This window comes from Grammomys surdaster, unplaced genomic scaffold, assembly GCF_004785775.1.
Source record: "Grammomys surdaster isolate TR1022 unplaced genomic scaffold, NIH_TR_1.0 344, whole genome shotgun sequence".
Taxonomy (NCBI): Eukaryota; Metazoa; Chordata; class Mammalia; order Rodentia; family Muridae; genus Grammomys; species Grammomys surdaster.
In genome coordinates this window covers 1,670,631-1,693,048 of record NW_021604763.1, presented here as the reverse complement: position 1 = coordinate 1,693,048, position 22,418 = coordinate 1,670,631, and the positions used below count along the sequence as shown (strand labels likewise).

General features: G+C 41.6%; 1 protein-coding gene across 1 annotated transcript in view; it reads right to left on the bottom strand.

Moving 5' to 3' along the window:
• The window catches only part of LOC114630801 (phospholipid-transporting ATPase FetA), a 116,493-nt gene that overhangs the window by 56,720 nt on the left and 37,355 nt on the right, over positions 1 to 22,418 (bottom strand). Inside the window, exons 5-10 of the mRNA XM_028779130.1 lie at positions 21,870 to 21,983; positions 20,799 to 20,897; positions 19,110 to 19,171; positions 16,166 to 16,238; positions 15,771 to 15,841; positions 856 to 938 (exon numbers count right to left, since the gene is read on the bottom strand). Of these exons, the coding sequence (XP_028634963.1) occupies positions 856 to 938; positions 15,771 to 15,841; positions 16,166 to 16,238; positions 19,110 to 19,171; positions 20,799 to 20,897; positions 21,870 to 21,983 (502 nt within the window). The remainder of the gene's footprint in view (positions 1 to 855; positions 939 to 15,770; positions 15,842 to 16,165; positions 16,239 to 19,109; positions 19,172 to 20,798; positions 20,898 to 21,869; positions 21,984 to 22,418) is intronic.

Here is a 22,418-nt window from a genome sequence, read left to right as displayed (position 1 = left end):
AACCAACCAACCAACCAACCAACCAACCAACCAACCAACCAACCAACAATTCTGCATTGCCATGGATCATCCAATGAGAACCAACAGAGTAATTTATCAGCTTCAGCCAATCAGTGTCAGTGAAGCTGAAGAAATGGAAGTATTACTTACCCTAAAGTGAGCCTACTATTTTTCCCTGATTAGTAAATATATCCTCTGAAACTATTTTTAACCTTTATTGGCTTGGTTTACTCTGCACGTATGAGGAATGTATGCAATGGTGCATGTGTGGAGAGCAGAGGACAGCACACGGGACTTGATTCTCTCTTCCCACCATGTGAGTCCCAGGAATCAACCTCAGGTCACAGGCTTGGAGGCAAGCACTTTTACTCACTGAGCCATGTTGCTGGATCTCCTTTGTAAATACTTATAACCATGCTAAAATGATGAAGAAAAAAATTTTTGAGACAGGCTAGGCTGTCCTCTGCTAGCCTGAAACTCACTACGTAGACCAGGCTGACCCCAAACTCAGAGATTGATGGCTTCTGTCTCCTAAGTGCTAGGATTAAAGGCTTTGGAGAAATACTGTAATCTACTCACTGTTTACAGAAAAAACACTATTAGCCTTTTGAATTACATCTTTATAAGCTTTTTATCCTATGCATGTATGCAAACATGTTTCTCCAAAACATGTATTATGTTGTCTTTTATAATCTATATATTTCTATTATGTTATATATGTCTTTCTCTTGTCACTGATTATCGATTTGCATATTGTTTATAATGGAATGTACAGAATTCCTGTATGGATACACCATACGTTAGCTAGTCCTCTGCTGGTGACGGCTTGGGTGGGCAGCCTATTTTCTAGCTCACCATTAAAGGCAGACAGCAGCTCCAGGTTATCCTCCATGTCACTGGTAGCAGAGATGGCCTGCTTCACTTTCAGGTTGGTTTCACTAGAGTAAAGGTCATAGGTTCATCAATGTATGGGACATATTCCCAACAGTAGCATAGGGCTAGCTTGTGAGGCCTCCTCATTAGGTTTGAGAAAATAAACATTGTCAGCAGAATACAGGCTCAGGATCTGAGTTGTACAATGCTCCACACTAGATACTGCTTGTTCTCATGTGCAGTTTGGAGGTCAGATAACTGCAAGGAACCCCTCACTCCTTGTTCCCCTACTACTTTAACCAACACAAAATAACTAGCTGGTCAGATATGTTAGAGAAGCTAAAGAGACATCACAGAGCAACCCAGAGGTGGCACCTGCTTCCTTCAGGAACACAGAGAAGGTTCTGGTAAGAAGCCACTTAAAATTCTGAGAAAATAGTTCATAAATATTTACAGGGCTCATGGAAAGGCCACAAGGAAACATTTTTGGATATAAGAATGCACTGAGATAGTAACAATAGATTTCAAAAAGCTTTGGGGTACAGTATTAGTCAGGTCTCTGTAGAGAGCAGTACTGATGGAATGACTATATGTCTATGCATATATTCACAATATGTATAGTCGATTTATTGAGTGACTTACAGACTACAGTCTAGCTAGTCCAACAATGGCTGTCTCCTAACAGAAGGTCCAAGATTCCAGTACTGTTCAGTGCATAAGGGTAGATGTCTCAGCCAGCCATCAGTGTATCTCAGAGTCTCAGAGGATTAGGCTCTAATGCCAGTAAACAGGGTGAGGCCAAGTGGCAAAATCCTGGCACTTCTTTCCTCTATGTCTTTCATATAGATGGCCACCAGAAGGTGTGGCCCAGTTTAAAGGCCTACCTTCCCACCTCAAAAGATCTGATTTAAAAAATGGGTTGTCACACTTCAAATAATTTAATCAAGAAAAATCCCTCGCAGGTGTGCCTAGCCACTTGGGGTTTAGTTGATTCCAGATGTAGTCAAGTTTACAACCAAGAATAGCCATCACAAGTCCATCTACCCTTTGTCAAATCAACATGAAGTCATATCTCCTATGTCACACTTAATTTCCAAATGAAAACATTATCCAGCTCACAGTTATGCCTAACATGATATAACTACCCACATACAACCTCAAACACATTATATATTTAACCAGGTCATGATTGCATGCACATGACAAAAAACTATTGCACACACAACTGGAAATGCATTATCAATTTTAGAATAGGAGTAGTGTCCCTTGAAGGATGTTCCTTTAGGTCCTCAACACAAATATGATAATCACTGATATTCTCTCCATTGATGTTACCCTATATGACAAAGAAACACAAATATCTGCACAAAAGCACTATTAGCAAATATAACAAAACACTCATGTCAGTTGTAGTCTTCATTTTTTGCAAACAGTCGTGTGGCCAAAATTGGTGTTTATACCTACCTTCCTCCCTCTGTTATTCACTATGTATTTCCTCCACCCACAGCAAGATCTCAGCAGGTCTTGGCTCTTTTCCTGGAGGTGTGACCCATATCTTCATTCTTTCCAGGTCTGTGCCCTTTGTCATCCTGCCTCGATTGGGCTGTTGTAGTTTCCCATTGACTTTAATCAAAGGACATGGCAGCACCAAGAGATGCCCTACAGGACCTGTCAGTTACTTCCAGACATCATCTTAGTTATCTCCAATGTGCAGAGGCAATCCAGCTTCCTCTTGATAATCAGGACCAATCACTCCTCCTAACACTCTTACTTCTTAGGCTGAATTAAGGGCATGAGAAGTGGCCAGGGGGAAGTCTGAGCTTCCAGCTCAATGGAATGTTTGCTGTGGCCCCTGGCAGTAGTGCCCCCTACCTTCCCCCTGCCCAGAACCAAAATGTCTAGGGCAGCAGAATGGGAACAGGAAGCAAAAAAATGTTCCTAGTGGGTCACTAGAGGTGATACTGAGTAGGACCATTCCCTTTTCCACTCCTTGATTAATTCCAAGAATGCTAGCTACAGGAGAAATCATACCATATACTAGATGCTGATTTAAAACATACACCTCTTTTAGAGAACCCTGCCCCAGCCTTCCAGGCTGCTGCACTTAATTGGCACTTTATGTCTTCAAAAGGCTACTCCATCTTTCTACCAAACTAGATGCGTATGTTGGTGAGGAACATGTTAAGGCCAGTGAATTCTGTGATTATGGGCCCACAGTCACACACCTCTGGGTGTTAAATGAGTTCCTTGGTTAGAAGCAATACCGTGTGGAATACCATGCTGGCAGATAAGCCATTCTGTGTAAGTCCATGGATGGTGGTTTTGGCAGAAGCATTACATGTAAGAAATGCAAATCTATAACCAGAATTAGAAGTATCTATCCAAGTAAAGACAAAGCATTGTCCATGAGAAAGTGGTCCAGCAATAGTCAATCTGCCACTGGGTTCCTGGCCGGTCACCCTGGGGAATGGTGCCCTATCTGGAGCTTTGTGTTAGTCTCTGCTTTTGGCAGATCTGGCATTCAGCAACAGTTGTAGGCAGGTCAGCCTTGCTGAGTGGAACTCCATGTTGTCAAGCCATGTATAACCTCTGTCTTTGGTACCATGGCCACTCTGTTCATGGGACCACTGGGCAATGACAGGGATGGCTGGAGAAAGAGGCTGACTGTCCACAGAATGGACCATCCTAGCTACTGGTTATTGAGCTCCTTCCTCTACTGAAGTCATCTTTTGATGAGAATCTATATGAGATACAATATCTTCACAGCCATTGCCTCTTCAAAGAGATCTATCCACATACTTCATCCCCAGATACCTTTCTTACCAATTTTCTAAGTCTCTGACTACCCAGCCAATCCATTTGTTACAGCCCATGAGTCAGTAAACAATTGCACATCTGGCCATTTCTTCATCCAAGGAAAATATACAAACATGTGTACTGCCTAAAGTTCTGTCCAGTGTGAAGATTTCTCTCTGCTGGCATCTTTCAGGGTTGTCCCAGTAAGGGGTTGTAGTGCTGCAGCTGTCCACTTCTGCATGGTGCATGCACAGCACATAGAACAGTTAGTGAGCCAGGCTCTCATCTTCTCTTTCTCTGTCAACTGATCATATGGAATAACCCATGAGCTTGAGAACAAAAGTCGGTGGAGCAGGAGTAGACACCATAGGCATTTGGGCAACACTTTCATGTAACTTGCTTGTGCCTTCACGACCTGCCTGGACTGGATCACATATAAACTACTTCCATTTGATAACAGATTGCTGCTGTGCACGTTCTATTTTATGACTTGGTGAGTTTGATAACACCCACCTCATGATGGGTCACTCAGGTCAAATAGTAATTTGGTGGCCCATTGTCAATGCTTAGTTTCTACTAAGGTCCAATAGCAGGCCAGGAGCTCTCTGTCAAAGGGAGAATAATTTTTCTGCAGATAGATGGTAGAGTCTTATTCCAAAATCCCAAAGGTCTCTGATTCACCTATAGAGGCCTGCCAAAGGCTCTAAACAGCATCCTTATCTGCCACTGACACCTCAAGTGACATCAGATGTGTTGGATCATATGGTCCAAGTGGTAGAAGCAGCCTGTACAGCAACCTGCACCTGTTGAAGAGCCTTCTCCTGTTCTGGGCTTTATTTAAAGTTAGCAGCTTTTAGAGTCACTGGTATATGTGTTGGAATAACACACCAAGTGAGGAACGTGCTGTCTCCAAAATCAAAATATACCCACTAAACATTGTTTCTCTTTCTTGGTGGTGGGAGGGGCCAGGTGCAATAACTTATCTTTCACCTTAGACAGACTATCTCTGCATGCCCCACACTACTGGACTCTTAAGAATTTCAAAGGTAGAAGGCCCTTGAATTTTGTTTGTTTGTTTGTTTGTTTTTCATCCTCTGATATGCATTTGTGTTACAAGTTCAAAGTGGTTCCTACCTCCTATTCACTTGGTCCAATCAGCATAATGTTGTCAATTCAGTGAATCAGTGTGATATTTTGTGGAAGAGACAGATGATCAAGATCCGTTCTAACTAAATTATGACACAGGGACGAAGAGTTAATATAGCCTTGAGGTAAAACTGTAAAGGTATTCTGTTGGCCTTGCCAACTGAAAGCAAATTGCTTCTTGTGGTCCCCATGTAATGTACCAAGAAAAAGGCATTTGGTAGATCAATAGCTGCATACAACATATCAGGTCATGTCCCAGGAGATGTGTTAACCTGCTGGAGTTGCTGGAGTAAGGACACCACATATGGTATGGATGCCACTCACCACTTGATTGAGTTTTCAATGGTCAACTGGCATTCTCCACAATCCAGCCATCTTTTGCACTGACCAGATAGGGAGTTAAAGGGAGATTTGGTGGGACTCACCACCCCTGTATCTTTCAAGTTCCTGATGGTAGCATTAATTTCTGCAGTTCTTCCAGGGATGTGATACTGTTTTTGATTTACTATTTTCCCTGGCATAGGCAACTCTAATGGCTTCCCCTTAGTCTTTCCAACCATAATAGCCCTCACCCTACGGGTCATAGAACCAATGTGAGAATTCTGACAACTTCTAAGTATATATATACTAATTATTCATTCTGGGACTTGGGAAATAAACACAGAATGAGTTCAGGAACCCAGTGGACCCACTGGGAGTTTAATTTTAGCCAAAACTCCATTAATCACCTGAAATCCATGAGCTGCAGAACCATAGTGCTTCATGGGGTTTCCAGGAACCAGTACCCAACAGATCCTGGAAAGTCTGATAGTTCCCCTCAGTGTACAATTACCCTTAGAAGAGAGTGTAGGTCCTTCTGGAGAAGAAAAACTAACAGTATAACTCTTGAGGATTTCATCAAGGTCCTCCATGAGGAAAACCTGGCTGTCCTTTATCCAAGGGGTTCTGGGTCTGCACACTGGATCCACATCTGAAGACTGCTGCGTCAACTGAGATTCTTTCTTGCCATGATGCAATGCAACTTTTGTTTTTGAGAAATTTTCTGCTCATACAGATTAAATGCAGTAGGCTTCTTATCTATTTCATGACTAGACTCGCCACGATTCCGTACATGATCCAGTACTGTAAGACCATTTGAGTCATGCCACCATAAGAATAACTTTGCCTATGCTCCCCATTATAGGTCAGGCTACTGTGGACAGGGCTTTGTCTCTCCTGTCCACTTCAGTAACTATTATCACTTTGCTTTCGGCGATTCAATGATGCCACATGGCCCCTGCTACCCTGGGGCCCAATTAAGCCACTACATTTAATTTATCCAACTGAGCAGCAGTGTCTCCAACCCTAAGGTGTGGCACAGGGGAAATGGTGGTTGACAAAATTCTTTGAATGTGCTGCTACCTCTCATCATTTTGTGTTGTGAATGAAAATTCCTGAATGGAAACTGTGTCTGCTTGTGAACAAAAACTCCTGGAATGAGTTTCTATGTCTGCAGAGACTGATGAACAATTGGACTCTCAGTACTGCAGAGAGACTGTAAATTTGTAGGTTCTGAAGCTACTTTATCTTAGGCCAGTTTTAGCCCTCTGAACAGCCATCCTTGTCCCACTCTGATCTGAACTAATATCCTGTGATAAGATGTAAACACCTCTTAGAAGCTACTGACTTAGCAGAACACTAGTTTCTGCCAATCCAAGAGCTAAAAATGTCATCAGTAGCATCTTCAGCCTATAGACTAGCTGGCTTCCTACATCTCACTGTGCCTGACTCTATGGGGTACCCACCAATGGATTTTACTTTTTTTTTTTTTTTGAGAAAAGGTCTTTCTACATAGCTTTGGATGTCCTAGAACTCACTACATAGAGACTAGGTTGGCCTCAAACTCAGAGATCTGCCTGTCTCTGCCTCTTGAGGAATATTAAAGGCGTGCACCACCATGCCCAGCTCCACCAACGTATTTGAAGTTTCCTTAAATTTATGACTTCTTATATTTTGTAAAATTATAAAATTATAAACTGCTTCTATATGGAAACATGGATTTTGGGGTAACCTGTGTTCCTGAGCCATGGTCACTCAAAACTGCTCCAAAGTAAACTATCTCTTATTGCCTTTAAGTTAAGAGGTGTGGTTTTTACATAGACAGTGTCTTACAGGATTGGTGAAGGGCTTATCTTCTGGGCCTTCCCACTGTGGAGGATTAGTCTTTTACAGGATACCTACTGTACCACTGTACTCTCTGAGCCTTAAAATCCCTTCATTAACACTAAGCCAAGGGACAGCAGGCATCTACACTCCTTTTCAGTAGACCATCTTTTGACAAGTGCTTCATCCAACCATTCAAACAAACTTTTGACCTGCATTGTTTAATTGTGTGAGCTTCCATATTAAACCTAGAATCTCCATCCATTCTGTGGGTCCATACAATAAACTCAGCCTGATCTAGTTTTCTATTCCCCCCACTATTATCCCTCACTCTTTTTTTTTTTTTTATTGGATGTTTTATTTACATTTCATATGTTGTCCCCTTACCCCATCCCCCACCCACCCAGGAACCCCCAATCCCCTCACACCTCCTCCTTCTTCTTTGTGGATGTAACCTCTATCTACCCCCCCACTCCCACCTCCCCACCCTCAAAACTCCCACCCCCTGGGGCGTCCAGCCTTCATGAGGTCAAGGATCTCATCTTCCACCTGTGCCCAGCAGGGCCCTCCACTCTTATATATTCAGCTAAGGCCCTGGATCCCTCCATAAGTGCTCCCAGGCTGGTGGTTTAGACCCTGGGAGCTGTGGTTGGTTGGTATTGTTGCTCTCCTCATGGGGCCACAAATCCTTTCAGTTCCTTCAGTCTTCACTCTAACTCCTCCATTGAGAACCCCATGATCACTTCAATGGCTAGTTGTGAGCATCTGCCTCTGAATATGTCAGACTCTTGAAGACCTCTGAGGAGACATCCATATCAGGCTCTTATCAGCATGCACTTCCTGACTTCCACATCAGCATCTACCTTTGGTGACTGCACATGGGATGGATACTCAGGTGGAAAGGTCTTCAGACGGCCCCTCCTTCAGTTTTTGTCCCTCGCTTTGTCTCCATATTTGCTCCCTTGAGTATTTTGTTGCTCCTTCTAAGAAGGACCGAATCACCCCCACTTGGTCTTCATTCTTTATGGACTTCATGTGGCCTGTGAGTTGCATCTTGGGCATTTTAAGGTTCTGGGCTAATATCCAATAATCAGTGAGTGAATACCATGTGTGTTCTTTTGTGATTGGCTTACCTCACTCAGTATGATAATTTCTAGTTCCATCCATTTACCTAGGAACCTCTCAAATTCATTGTTTTTAATAGCTGAGTAATACTCCATTGTGTAAATATACCACATTTTTTTAATCCATTCCTCAGTTGAAGGACATCTGGGTTCTTTCCAGCTCCTGGCTATTATAAATAAGGCTGCTATGAACATAGTTGAGCATATGTCCTTGTTATATGTTCGAGCATCTTCTGGGTATATGCCTAGGAGTGGTATAGCTGGATCCTCAGGTAATGCTATGTCCAATTTTCTGAGGAACCGCCACACTGATTTCCAAAGTGGTTGCACCATCTTGCAGTCCCACCAACAATGGAGGAGTGTTCCTCTTTCTCCACACCCTCGCCAGCATCTACTATCACCTGAGTTTTTAATCTTAGCCATTCTGACTGGTGTGAGATGGAATCTCAGGGTTGTTTTGATTTGCATTTCCCTGACGACTAAGGATGCTGAACATTTCTTTAGATGCTTCTCGGCCATTCGAGTTTCTTCCGTTGAAAATTCTTTGTTAAGCTCTATACCCCATTTTTTAATAGGGTAATTTGGTTGCCTGGAGTCTAATTTCTTGAGTTCTTTGTATATATTGGATATTAGCCCTCTATCAGATGAAGGATTGGTAAAGATCTTTTCCCAATTTGTTGGTTGTCGTTTTGTCCTATTGACAGTGTCCTTTGCCTTACAGAAACTTTGCAATTTTATGAAGTCCCATTTGTCAATTCTTGATCTTAGAGCATATGCCATTGGAGTTCTGTTCAGGAACTTTTCCCCTGTGCCCAAGTATTCGAGGCTTTTCCCCACCTTCTCTTCTATTAGTTTCAGTGTATCTGGTTTTATGTGGAGGTCCTTTATCCACTTAGACTTGAGCTTTGTACAAGGAGATAAGAATGGATCAATTTTCATTCTTCTTCATGTTGTCCTCCAGTTGAACCAGCACCATTTGTTGAAAATGCTGTCCTTTTTCCACTGGACAGTTTTAGCTCCTTTGTCAAAGATCAAGTGACCATAGGAGTGTGGGTTCATTTCTGGGTCTTCAATTCTATTCCATTGATCTTCCTGCCTGTCTCTGTACCAATACCAGGTAGTTTTTATCACTATTGCTCTGTAGTACAGCTTGAGGTCAGGGATGGTAATTCCTCCAGAAGTTCTTTTATTGTTGAGAATAGTTTTCGCTATCCTGGGTTTTTTGTTATTCCAAATGAATTTGAGAATTTCCTTTTCTAACTCTGTGAAGAATTGAGTTGGGATTTTAATGGGGATTGCATTGAATCTGTAGATTGCTTTTGGCAAGATGGCCATTTTTATTATATTAATCCTGCCAATCCATGAGCATGGGAGATCTTTCCATCTTCTGAGATCTTCTTCAATTTCTTTCTTCAGAGACTTGAAGTTCTTGTCATACAGGTCTTTCACTTGCTTGGTTAGATTCACACCAAGGTATTTCATATTATTTGCAACTATTGTGAAGGGTGTCATTTCCCTAATTTCTTTTTCAGTCTGTTTATCTTTCATGTAGAGAAAGGCTACTGATTTGTTTGAGTTGATTTTATAACCAGCCACTTTGCTGAAGTTGTTTATCAGGTTTAGGAGTTCTCTGGTGGAAGTTTGGGGGTCACTTAAGTATACTATCATATCATCTGCAAATAGCGATATTTTGACTTCTTCCTTTCCTATTTGTATCCCTTTGACTTCTTTTTGTTGTCTAATTGCTCTGGCTAAGACTTCCAGTACTATATTGAATAGGTAGGGGGAGAGTGGGCAGCCTTGTCTAGTCCCTGATCTTAGTGGGATTGCTTCAAGTTTCTCTCCATTTAGCTTGATGTTGGCTACTGGTTTGCTGTAAATTGCTTTTACTATGTTTAGGTAGGGGCCTTGAATTCCTGATCTTTCCAAGACTTTTATCATGAAGGGATGTTGAATTTTGTCAAATGCTTTCTCAGCATCTAGTGAGATGATCATGTGGTTTTTTTCTTTAAGTTTGTTTATATAGTGGATTACATTGATGGATTTCCGAATATTGAACCATCCCTGCATTCCTGGGATAAAACCTACTTGATCATGATGGATGATTGTTTTGATGTGGTCTTGGATTCGGTTTGCTAGAATTTTATTGAGTATTTTTGCATCGATGTTCATAAGGGAGATTGGTATGAAGTTCTCTTTCTTTGTTGGGTCCTTGTGGGGTTTGGGAATGAGTGTAATTGTAGCTTCATAGAACGAATTGGGTAGTGTTCCTTCTGTCTCTATTTTGTGGAATAGTTTGAAGAGAATTGGTATTAGGTCTTCCTTGAAGGTCTGATAGAATTCAGCACTAAAACCATCTGGTCCTGGGCTTTTTTTAGTGGGGAGACTTTTAATGACTGCTGCTATTTCCTGAGGGGTTATGGGACTATTTAGATGGTTTATCTGCTCCTGGTTTAATTTTGGTACCTGGTATCTGTCTAGGAAATTGTCCATTTCATCCAGGTTTTCCAGTTTTGTTGAGTATAGGCCTTTGTAGTAGGATCTGATGATTTTTTTAATTTCTTCCGTTTCTGTTGTTATGTCTCCCTTTTCAGTTCTGATTTTATTAATTTGGATACTCTCTCTGTGCCCTCTGGTTAATCTGGCTAACGGTTTATCTATCTTGTTGATTTTCTCAAAGAACCAACTCCTGGTTTTATTGATATTTTGTATTGTTCTTTCAGTTTCTATTTGGTTGATTTCAGCCCTGAGTTTGATTATTTCCTGCCTTCTACTCCTCCTGGGTGTATTTGCTTCTTTTTGTTCTAGGGCTTTTAGTTGTGCAGTCAACTTGTTAGTGTGTGCTCTTTCCAGTTTCTTTTTGTAGGCACTTAGAGCTATGAGTTTTCCTCTTAGCACTGCCTTCATGGAGTCCCACAAGTTTTGGTATGATGTGTCCTCATTTTCATTGAATTCTAAAAAGTCTTTAATTTCTTTCTTTATTTCTTCCTTGACCAAGTCATCATTGAGTAGAGAGTTGTTCAGTTTCCATGTGCACATGGGTTTTCCATTGGTTTTGTCATTATTAAAGACCAGTCTTATTCCATGGTGATCTGATAAGAGGCAAGGGATTATTTCAATCTTTTTGTATCTGTAGAGGCTTGTTTTGTGACCAATTATATGGTCTATTTTGGAGAAGGTACCATGAGGTGCTGAGAAAAAGGTATATTCTTTTGTTTTAGGATGAAATGTTCTATAGATGTCTGTTAAGTCCATTCGGTTCATAACTTCTGTTAATGTCAAAGTGTCTCCGTTTAGTTTCTGTTTCCATGATCTGTCCATTGCTGAGAGTGGGGTGTTGAAATCCTCCACTATTATTGTGTGAGGTGTAATGTGTGTTTTGAGCTTTAGTAAAGTTTCTTTTATGTATGTAGGTGCCCTTGCATTTGGGGCACAGATGTTCAGAATTGAGAGTTCACCTTGGTAGCTTTTTCCTTTGATGAGTATGAAGTGTCCTTCCTTATCTTTTTTGATTAATTTTGGATGGAAGTCGATTTTATTTGATATTAGAATGGCTATTCCAGCTTGTTTCTTGGGACCATTGGCTTGGAAAATTGTTTTCCACCCTTTTATTCTGAGGTAGTGTCTGTCTTTGTCACTGAGGTGTGTTTCTTGTATGCAGCAAAATTCTGGGTCTTGTTTGTGTATCCAGTCTGCTAGTCTGCGTCTTTTTATTGGGGAATTGAGACCATTGATGTTAAGAGATATTAAGGAAAAATGATTGTGGCTTCCTGTTATTTTTGTTATTAGAGGTAAAGTTATGTTTGTATAGTTATCTTCTTTTGGGGTTGTTGGAAGATTACTTCCTTGCTTTTTCTAGGTTGTAGTTTCCCTCCTTGTGTTGGCGTTTTCCATCCATTATCCTTTGAAGTGCTGGGTTTGTGGGAAGATATTGTGCAAATTTGGTTTTGTTATGGAATATCTTGGTTTCACCATCTATATTGATTGAGAGTTTTGCTGGGTATAGTAATCTGGGCTGGCAATTGTGTTCTCTTAGGGTCTGTATGATGTCCGTCCAGGCTCTTCTGGCTTTTATAGTCTCTGGTGAGAAGTCTGGTGTAATTCTTATAGGTCTGCCTTTATATGTTACTTGACCTTTTTCCCTTACTGCTTTTAGTATTTTTTCTTTGTTTTGTGCATCTGATGTTTTGATTATTATGTGACGGGAGGTATTTCTTTTCTGGTCTAGTCTATTTGGTGTTCTGTAGGCTTCTTGTATGTTTATGGGCATCTTGTTCTTTAGGTTAGGGAAATTTTCCTCAATGATTTTGTTGAAGATATTTACTGGCCCTTTAAGTTGGGAATCTTCATTCTCATCTATACCTATTATCCTTAGGTTTGGTCTTCTCATTGTGTCCTGGATTTCCTGGATGTTTTGAGTTAGGATTTTTTTTGCTTTTTTCATTTTCTTTGACAACTGTGTCAATATTTTCCACCGTATCTTCTGCATTTGAGATTCTCTCTTCTATCTCTTGTATTCGGTTGGTGATGCTTGCGTCTGTGACTCCTGATCTCTTTCTTAGGTTTTCTATCTCCATGGTTGTCTCCCTTTGAACTTTCTTTATTGTTTCTATTTCCATTTTCAGATCCTGAATGTTTTTGTTTAATTCCTTCTTTGTGTTTTCTTGCATTTCTTTAAGGGATTTCTGTGATTCCTCTTTAAGGGCTTCTATCTGTTTACTTGTACTCTCCTGTATTTCTTTAAGGGAGTTACTTAATTCCTTCTTATAATCCTCTATCATCATCATGAGCAGTGATTTTAATTCTGAATCCTGCTTTTCAGGTGTGAAGGGGTGTTCAGGGCTTGCTATATTGGGAGAACTGGGCACTGATGATGCCAAGAAACTTTGGTTTCTGTTGCTTATGTTCTTGGGCTTGCCTTTCGCCATCTGGGTAACTCTAGTGGTACCTGCCCTCTCTGTGTAAGATTGGAATCTGTATTTCCAGTTATCTTGCTTATTGCAGAGCTCCTCGGAGTCCAGAGGTCTCTGTGGTCTTATGCCCCTAATCTCCCGGGTGGAAGAACTCCTGGGACTCAGGCCACCTCTTGGATCTGGTAATCCTTCTGTTCTGAGTGCAGTGGCTCCTCGGCTGCTCTGAGTGCAGTGGGTTCTCGATGACTCAGGATTCAGTTTCAGCTGCTCTGAGTGCAGTGGCTCCAGCTGCTCTGAGTGCAGTGGGTCCCTGATGACTCAGAATTCAGTTTCAGCTGCTCTGAGTGTAGTGGCTCCAGCTGCTCTGAGTGCTGTGGCTCCTGGATGACTCAGGATTCAGTTTCTCCACAGGACAGGAGCAGACCGACTCTGTGTCTGCTCCAGTCCAAGGGACCAGGCAGGGGCCGAAGGGAAGTGGAATTCCGGAGGGGCGGGGTTTGGGTAGCTGCTGTGCCCTGGATGTCCCTGGCTCCCAGATGTATTTCTGGGGCTTAGGGAGTGAGATGGAGTTCTTACCAGCTGCTCTGAGTGCAGTGGCTCCTGGATGACTCAGGATTCAGTTTCTCCACAGGACAGGAGCAGACCGACTCTGTGTCTGCTCCAGTCCCGGGGACCAGGCAGGGGCCGAAGGCATCCCTCACTCTTAAAATCTATTTTTGTACATACAAGATTTCTACTTGCATGAGTTAGTAGACTCATTAAGTGGTGCAGTGTACCTCCTCACAGACTAAACTTTCTATTACCCCTCCAGGAGCCTGCTTAGCCTTCAGTATGGTTATAGGTCTAGAGACCATTGGAGAACCTTGAGAGACAGTGGTATTATCTTGCCTGGAGTCTCCTTCAGAGAAGATTACTGACTGTTTAGCAGACAAGGAAGGATTAATTTCCTCAGAAGGTGGTGGTTGGGATTCTGCTAATGGTGGAGGGACTACTTCCTCACGTGAAAAACACTTCAGAATCTGAGGGTTCAAAGTCTCCAGCCTCAGTAGGGTCCTCCTACACATCTCCATCCTAACTTTCAGGATCCCCACTTACCAATCCAAGGCTGGGATTTGAGTTTTTGTTGGAATTTCGCCAACCCAACAATGGGGGCTTCCATCTGATTTTCTGCAACTTGTGCTCTATGGCTGCTGGAGACCTGTAGACTGGTGATGCACATGTGGAACCAGGCAATCATTTCATTCTTTGCCTTTGCCCCTGTGTCTTAAGGTACTAAAAGTTGATTAAGTTTATCTTAGTTCATTCTTTTCTGTTGTCAATTTATCCCAGAGATGCTAGATATAACCAGCAGGATTATTTTACTTATTTTCCCAAAATTCTCAAAAGTTTTATGCAGAGAGTCACTAAATTCTTTATTCCATGCAGCAAGCCCTTCAAATATTTCTAACCATGGGCTTTCAACATGCTCCAATACTACCAGGGAGTCTTCAGTAACTGTAGGTGTTGGCAAATTGGAAGCCTAGTCCTGAAATTTTTTTAAAAGTCATGCTTATACTTCTTTTGCTCTAGAACAGTGGTTCTCAACCTGTGGGTTGTGACCCCTTTGGGAGGTGGGAGTCAAACAACCCTTTCACAGAGGATGCTTAAGACCATTGGAAAACACAAGTATTTACAACATGGAGTGGCTTACAGGCTGTGAGCCAGCTAATCCAACAATGCCTGTCTCCAAACACAAAGTCCAAGAATCCAGTGGCTGTTCAGTCCACAAGGCTGGATGTGTCAGCTGCTCTTCGTACCAGAACCTTGAAGAAGTAAGCTCTACTACCAGTGACTTGAGAGTGAGAACAAGGAGGCAAAGGGTGAGCATGACCTTCTCCCATGTCCTTTGTATAGGCTGTCACTGGTGCAGCTCAGATTAAAGATGGATCTTCTCACCTTCAATGATTTAATTAAGAAAAAAAAATCTCTCTCCATCATGGGTGTACCCAGAAGCTTAGGTTTTGGTTTATTCCAGATGTGATCAAGTTGACAACCAAGAATGGCCACCACAAGCACATCTCAAGCACAAGTCTCTGAAATGGCCTCCATCTTCCCAAGTAAGACCTTAGCTTCTACAAGTAAATGAAGGTCCATTTAAAAAATTTTTTTTTAGATGATGATTACTTCTTTGCTTAAATTCCTCCTGGAAACTTTGTAACCCCATTCTGAAATTTTGCAATCTTATAACTGTCGTTCATGCTAGTCAACATCATGGAATATAGCTGTCCCTCAGTGTCTTCAGTATCTTCTTGGGTCTAGGACCACACATGAACACCTAAATTCATCAATGCTTAGCTGTCTTTTATAAAATGGTCCAGCATTTGAATATAACCAATACACATTCTCTTCATACAACACAAATACTATGTTAAAAAAATCTGTGCATATTCAGTTCAGAGTAAACTTTTAAAAAATATTTTCAATGTTCAAGCATTAAAGACAAGTCATAGGTGTCGCAAGCAGGAAGGACAGACTGACCCAAGTTTATAGATAGAGAATTTGGAGTCTATTTTCCCAATTCTGTATCCAGTAAACACTCATTATTGCTACTCATGGCTCAGACTTAGACTGAAGGGTGCCATGGCTATGGCTTCCTGTCTTTTCTTACTTAAATAGTTTTAGTTTTCTGGAACATAAACTACTACTTCCATGTGAGAACAATATTAGTTTCTTGCATCACACTTCGCTTCTGATTTGGCTAGATTTTCTTATTGTAATATTAGGAAGAAACACTTACCCATCCAGGTCTGCTGTTTCAATGTATGTCAGACCGTAGGGCTCACTGCTAGAGAGTAACAGTACATCTGCCTGCAATCAGAAAAGTCAGAGAAGAGGGAAGCAGGAGGCAGCTCCTAACATGACAGTGTGATGGGACGCAGTACTCTAAGAACTTTGCAGACTCTTGGTTTATGCTTATCAATGACCCATCACTGTGACCACACACTTCTCTCAAAATTGCTCCATTTCACCTGTAGCTATGATGAGAGACGGACAAGAAAAGCTTGCCTGAGGAGCTGATGATCTCCAGAGGCAGCAGAAAGGTTCCCAAGAGAGGTGGAGGCAAAAATGCTATAGGGCTCCCTGATCCTAATTCAAGGAGAGAGGGGAAAGGCTGTGGCCAGAGGCGCTCACCGTGACAGGACGGTCGTTTTCCAGCTTGATTATGTCTCCTACTTGCACATCCCTCCACTTGTTCTCCTCAACCCTGTAAGAAATGGGCCTTCAATCTCTCCTCTCAGAGTCTCTCCAGAGCTCTATCTGACAACTAAATAAAACAAAGTGAAAGAAACAGGAAGGGCCGGAATGAAGGAAGACATGCTGCAGAGGGCAGAGTGCGTCTGAGCTTCATGCTCTGGGCAGTCAAGAGCGAGCTGTCTCTTTTGACACATCTCTTTCCTTAGCCTTTAGCTTTGTTTCTCAAAGGCAGCCACTATATTTTAAAACTTTCCTAGAAAGTATCAATTCATAGAATCCTCTACCCTATATATACTTCAAAACTACACAGAAAGGTTTATAATCCCAGTACCTGGGAAGAAGAGGCAGGAGGATTTGTGTGAGTATGGTCAGCTTGTTCTACATAGAGAGTTCAAGGCCAGGTAGGGTTACACAGTGAGACCCTGTCTCAAAAAAATAAAGTTGAACAGTAGATACCTTACTTTCTTCATTATTTATTTAATAACATACCTTAGAGGACATATATAGATGTGACTCATTCTTTTATTAAATAGCTAAAATGTATTTTATCATCGGGCTTTACTAATTTTATCTGATTCTTTTATTGGGTTACCTTTGACCCTTTAAATCCTCACTTCCTATAAAAGGAAGTCTGGTAGTATGAGCAGATTCAACAATACCAGCTCTTTTCTTTTCTCTCTCTCTCTCTCTCTCTCTCTCTCTCTCTCTCTCTCTCTCTCTCTCTCTTATCTCCCTCTCTGTCTCTCTCCTCTTTGTATTTCAACTTTCCAACAGAATTCCTAAGTCACTTCCTGTCTGTTAAAGGACATAAATATGTTTGCATACACATGCACACATGCACACCAGGGCCTCTGGCTAACTCCTAAATTCTCTCTGCGAAAAGTTCTTCTCCAAAAATTGTGTATAAAAACCAACAAATACAAGTACTTGAGTTATCTGAGGGAGTTCATTTGACTACATTTATTTGGTCAGAAATTCTTCAGTTTGTTAAGCTTCTAATACACTCAATTTTGCCTTTTTAAAATAATATTATTCCTTCCCCATCTTAATTAGTAATTCACCTTTTTGGTCTTGAGAACTTCCAGACAGCCATATAAAAGACTGGAGGAAGCAATACTCTCTGAGTAATGTGGGTCAGATGTCCAAGTGCTTGGACAACAGAATGGCCTGATCCGAGCTGCAGGAGATCAGGGCCCTGCAAGGCTGGCCTTCATGGTGACTTTGTCAGGCTTGTGGGTTTCTTTCCTCATGTTCCTTTCATGAACCTCCAACTTCATCAGCACTTCCTACTTCTGATACAGATCTGGTACAGACATCACCTCTTCCATAATCCCTTTTGTCAGACATGACTCTGTAACACTTGCCATGCCTCTTAGAATATTTTTCACATTTTGCCTTCTGTAGGAACATGTCTACCTTGTTCCAGTCTTACCACCATGTAGCTCAGCCATGGAGCCAGTGAGGACACTATCCTGAACTGGTGAACTGTGCTGATGCCTGGATGAAAGGCTGTAGTAGTGCAGCCAGTGAGCCTTGTCAGAATCCACTGTGTTCTAAAGGCCGATGTCCTGAGGCCAATCACTCTGATAATAGTCACCAGCATATTAATTTCATACTATCATTTATCAACTGCTTGGATATATTTTTTCATTTTTATTTTCTCAGGCATCTAAGATAGAGCTTATTATTTCCACTGTATAGAAAAGAAGCCCAGAGGCATCTCAGTCTGGGCACTTCATAGTATGCTAGAAACATCTACAGGCAAGTTCTTAGAGCCTTTTCCTAGCATACATGAGTGCTAAGGTCTAAGTAAAATATTAAGGCCTAGGTGGAATGTTAAAACCTAGGTAAATATTAGGCCCTAGGTAATTGTTACCTGACTAGCTTGCTATTATAAGCAAACTTTCTCATATGTTTCTGCTGTTACTAGGAAACTATGCCAATTTGATAACATATTCTGTTATGTTTTGTGCCCTTGGAAGCCAATCATGATAGAAGTCAGTAGAACTGTTTTGTATAGTTACTCATGATAAGCTTGGACTCAAACTAACCACCTAACAGCACTTCCTGCACCTGTGTCTAAGCTTTTATGATATTTGTTTTTATAAACTGCCCCTGGATGAATCCCAACATAAGAGATAAAAGAAGCTATTTAAAATAAGACTTTCATTTTGAGTAGTGGTCAGATAAGTTTAAGTTCTTAAGACCTCCCTGGAAACTGACATCCTATTTGGCAGAAAGAGACATATATGTGAGTAACTGACATCCTGGTTGGCAAGTTAAGACAGGAATGTTAGACAAGTCCCATCTTGGTAGACAAGTTAGGACAGGAATGTTAGACAAGTCCCATCTTGGTAGACAAGTTAAGACATGAATGTTAGACAAAGCAAGTCCCCTGCCACAGTTGAATGTTCTAACCAATGAGAGCAGGATAAGTGTACATTAAGGACATATCCTTAAGGAAATCTCCTATCCTTAAATCCTGATTGGTGGAATAACTTGGCACAGACGTTTGTAGATTTCAGGCTTGAAAAGGACCTCAACTTGGGGTCATAGTTCAGTTCCTAAATCTGGACCATGGCTCTGGTTGATCAGTCCTGGGGTATATGTTCAATAAACTATCCCTGTCAGACTGAGATGGGTGTTTGTGTGGTTTATGAGGTGATTCCTGGATCCCAATATGGAGGTCTTGGGTTTGATCCCCAACATCTCAAAAAGAAAGAACTCAATGAAATAGAAACAAATTCTTTTTAAGTTTAACATGGAGCCCTTTTCACTGTCCTGAACTACCTTCCTAAAGTACCTACAACATCAAGGTTTAGCAATGGTGACCTCTTCCTGGACTGATCCTATCTATCCTGGCTTTCCTAAGATAACATACCTGCCATTCACCAGGATCAAAACAGAGCGGTTGTTGACTTGCTGGTCACTTCGGTGTCTTTTCTAAAATCACGCAGCAAATAGTCAGGAAATAGACAAACAGAAAATCGCATGTACAGTTTAAATGTTTAAAAAGTACTACCCAATGTAGTTCTTGTTTGTGATTCCCTCTTCTATATCCCAAAGCCTTCCTACCATCAAAACCAGGCTAAGAGGCTAATGCTCATTGGAAACTAGGAAGGAAGGCAGAAAAAGAACTCAGGGAAAAGAAAGAGACCCATCTTTGGGCTAAATATAAAAGACGAATGCCTAGGAGCTTAAAAATTAATAACTCAAAAGCTGAGAGAACAGGGCACATGCCAGACAGCACTGGGGAATTCCCTCATGCTGCACAAAGAAGCAGGAATTACCCAGAAGCATTTGAAGCAGATGTGGGGAATAAAGAAGCCAATATTCAAAGCCCTAAAGTAGCACAAGAACAAACACAGCACATGCCCCAGTGACAGGATTTATAAGAACCAGCTCCTTGGGGGTGAGCTCGATCTCCCCTGGAGAAGGGCAGGACTTGGATGGGGCAGGCAGAATATTCAGTTTTCCATGATTCTGGGTTCTCCCAACATTTATTTTAAAGAGATGAGTTCTGAACCAGAAGTAGCTGGGTTGCCTTACGTTGGCAAGTTGAGTTCTCACTAGAAGGAAATGGTAGCAGGGTATGTAGATAGTCCAGAGCTAAAATGAGTTTATGTAGCTCAGTTTGAGTAACTTAGTTGTGACTGAAATCTAAACCACTATGTGTAGTAAGCCTAGATTTTACAAAGATAAAAAGGCATTGTGGAAAGTGTCATGCTCTTTTTTTTTGGTTTTTCGAGACAGGGTTTCTCTGTGTACCCCTGGCTGTCCTGGAACTCACTCTGTAGACCAGGCTGGCCGAGAACTCAGAAATCCGCCTGCCTCTGCCTCCCAAGTGCTGGGATTAAAGGCGTGCGCCACCACCGCCCGGCCAAGTGTCATACTCTTAAACTTTAGTCCCTATGCTATCTTGACAAAAATCAGGCCTCTTTGAAGACACCACAAGGACAGCTTCTCAAACCCCACTAGTAGGTTTTGGATCCAGGGTGATCCCTTATAATTAGCAATGGCTGTGACAGGCTAGTATCTCTTTCCAATGGAAGGAAATGAGTGGGCCTTTGACCATGCCACAGGGCTTTCTAGAGCTCCTATCTGTGCATGCCAAACAGAAGTGGCATTTGGAAAAGGAAAACAGAGAACACTGGAGAGAAAGGGAATGTGGAGGGAGAGAAGAAAGAGTAAGAACAGGAGGGAGAAGGAGTAGGGAACAGGGGGAAGAAGGAAGAGATGTGAAATACAAGGAATCAGGTGAAGAAAGATGACAGCAAAGCCAGACAAAGCTAAGGGGCAGGAGCTGGGTCTCTGAGAAGAGAGGGAGGAAGGCTGGAAAAAGACCTAAAGTGACGGAGCAGAAAAAGGCCTGTATTGCCTGTTTCTGGCCAAGCAGAAACCACTAATCTTAGACCTGTGGAAACAATATGGTGTCTGGGACAGATAAGGGAACAAATGTGAGAGACATCTTTCTATTTAGCACTTCTTGGCACAAGGTAGTTCCAGGAAGTCTTTTTGCCCACAGCCCAATTACTAGGTATAGTGAGGGAAGCCCAGGAAGCCACTTCACCACATCATCGACGGCATCTTTCACTCCAGTTATGGACAGCACCACAATCAGGGGTATCACAGTTGTGTACCAGGCCAGGGAGGAGATCTGTGGGATCAACTTTGAGAAGGAAATAGAGATCATAGGGTTAGGAAACCTAAAGAAGAATATATATCCCCCAGTTTCCTGCCTCCGTTATTTTCACCTCTCTAGGTTTATAATCATAAACCCCACGGCCCAGGAGCTCTTCGCTGTGGTAACTTTCTTATATCCCTGAATCCAGGTAAGCATTTCCCAAAAGAAGAAGAAAAGGCTCCAACCTGTCACTTAACATGCTGTTAATGTCTCTATCTTAGTCCTAATCGAAAGAGTCATTTCTTCTCCAATAATGAAAGATAATGGAAGATAGGATGGTAAGAGAGATATAGCTCAGTGGTCAAGAGCACTGGATACTCTTTCAGAGGACCCAGGTTCAAGTCCTAGTACCAAATATCTATAACCCCAATTCTAGAGGTACTGATGCCCTCTTTTTTATGTACCAGGTATGCATATGGCACAGATACTTATACATGTATGCAGAACACCCATAAACAAACATAAACAAGCATAAAAGAGAGTAGGCATGGGAAACCCATGATTGTCCCACACCTTCAATGCAAGGGAAAGTAAAATCTGTCCTGTCCTCTCAATATGGGCCTCCTTATGTGGATTCCTTTCCTTGTGTTGGCTTCCTTATATTCTATACAATTCTTTCCCCTTGATATGTGTCAACTTCCTATCACAGAGGCTGAGATGAGAAAGACGAATAGGGTTATAGTGAACAATCTGTGATTTCCTGTGATCAAGCTGAACTTGACACAGCCATAATGAAGGAGTTCCCTTCCCATGGGACTCCATCTTTGTGTCTCCATACAAAGGCTTGCCTCACATTGATTAATCCTGACTTCTGCTACTCCAGGGAACTGGACAATGACTCCAGACAGCCATTTATCCATGTCAAAATGAAGAGGGTGTCTCCTAGTCTAGTTACTGAGAATACAGCCTGACCCCAAAGCAGATTAGAACACACTATAAATGTCTTAGCAGTCATACCTGTAGGAACAGCAAAATGAGGAAATAGGCATTTGCAAGTCTCCGGAACTGTTCAAACAGGTTTATGGGCAGGAAGTTAAAGAAACTATACTTTGATGTCTTGATGGAATTGTCCTATGGGTAAATTACACATAACAATAAAAACAAAAAGCAAGCACAAGCAGAACAAGACAGCTCAAAACGGGTTGATGTGTTTGTCCTCTCAATCTCCAGGATATAATTACTGAATGTAGGCTATTATTAAACACATGGCAGGAACTATCAATACAGAGCCAGGGCAACAATTATTGGAGAGAGAGGATTAGCATTTTTGTAATTGTGTTTAACTCCCACATCTGTCATAGAAGGTAAATGTCACCAAAATCACTTTATATTTAAACGAATGAACTCAAGATTGGAGAAATTACATACATAACTTGTATGATGTTTCAAGGTGAGTAACAGGCAATTATAATCAAGCTTCAGTCTGTCTGATACCCAAACCTAGCTTTCCTGTTTCATTTGAGAGAGAGAGAGAGAGAGAGAGAGAGAGAGAGAGAGAGAGAGAGA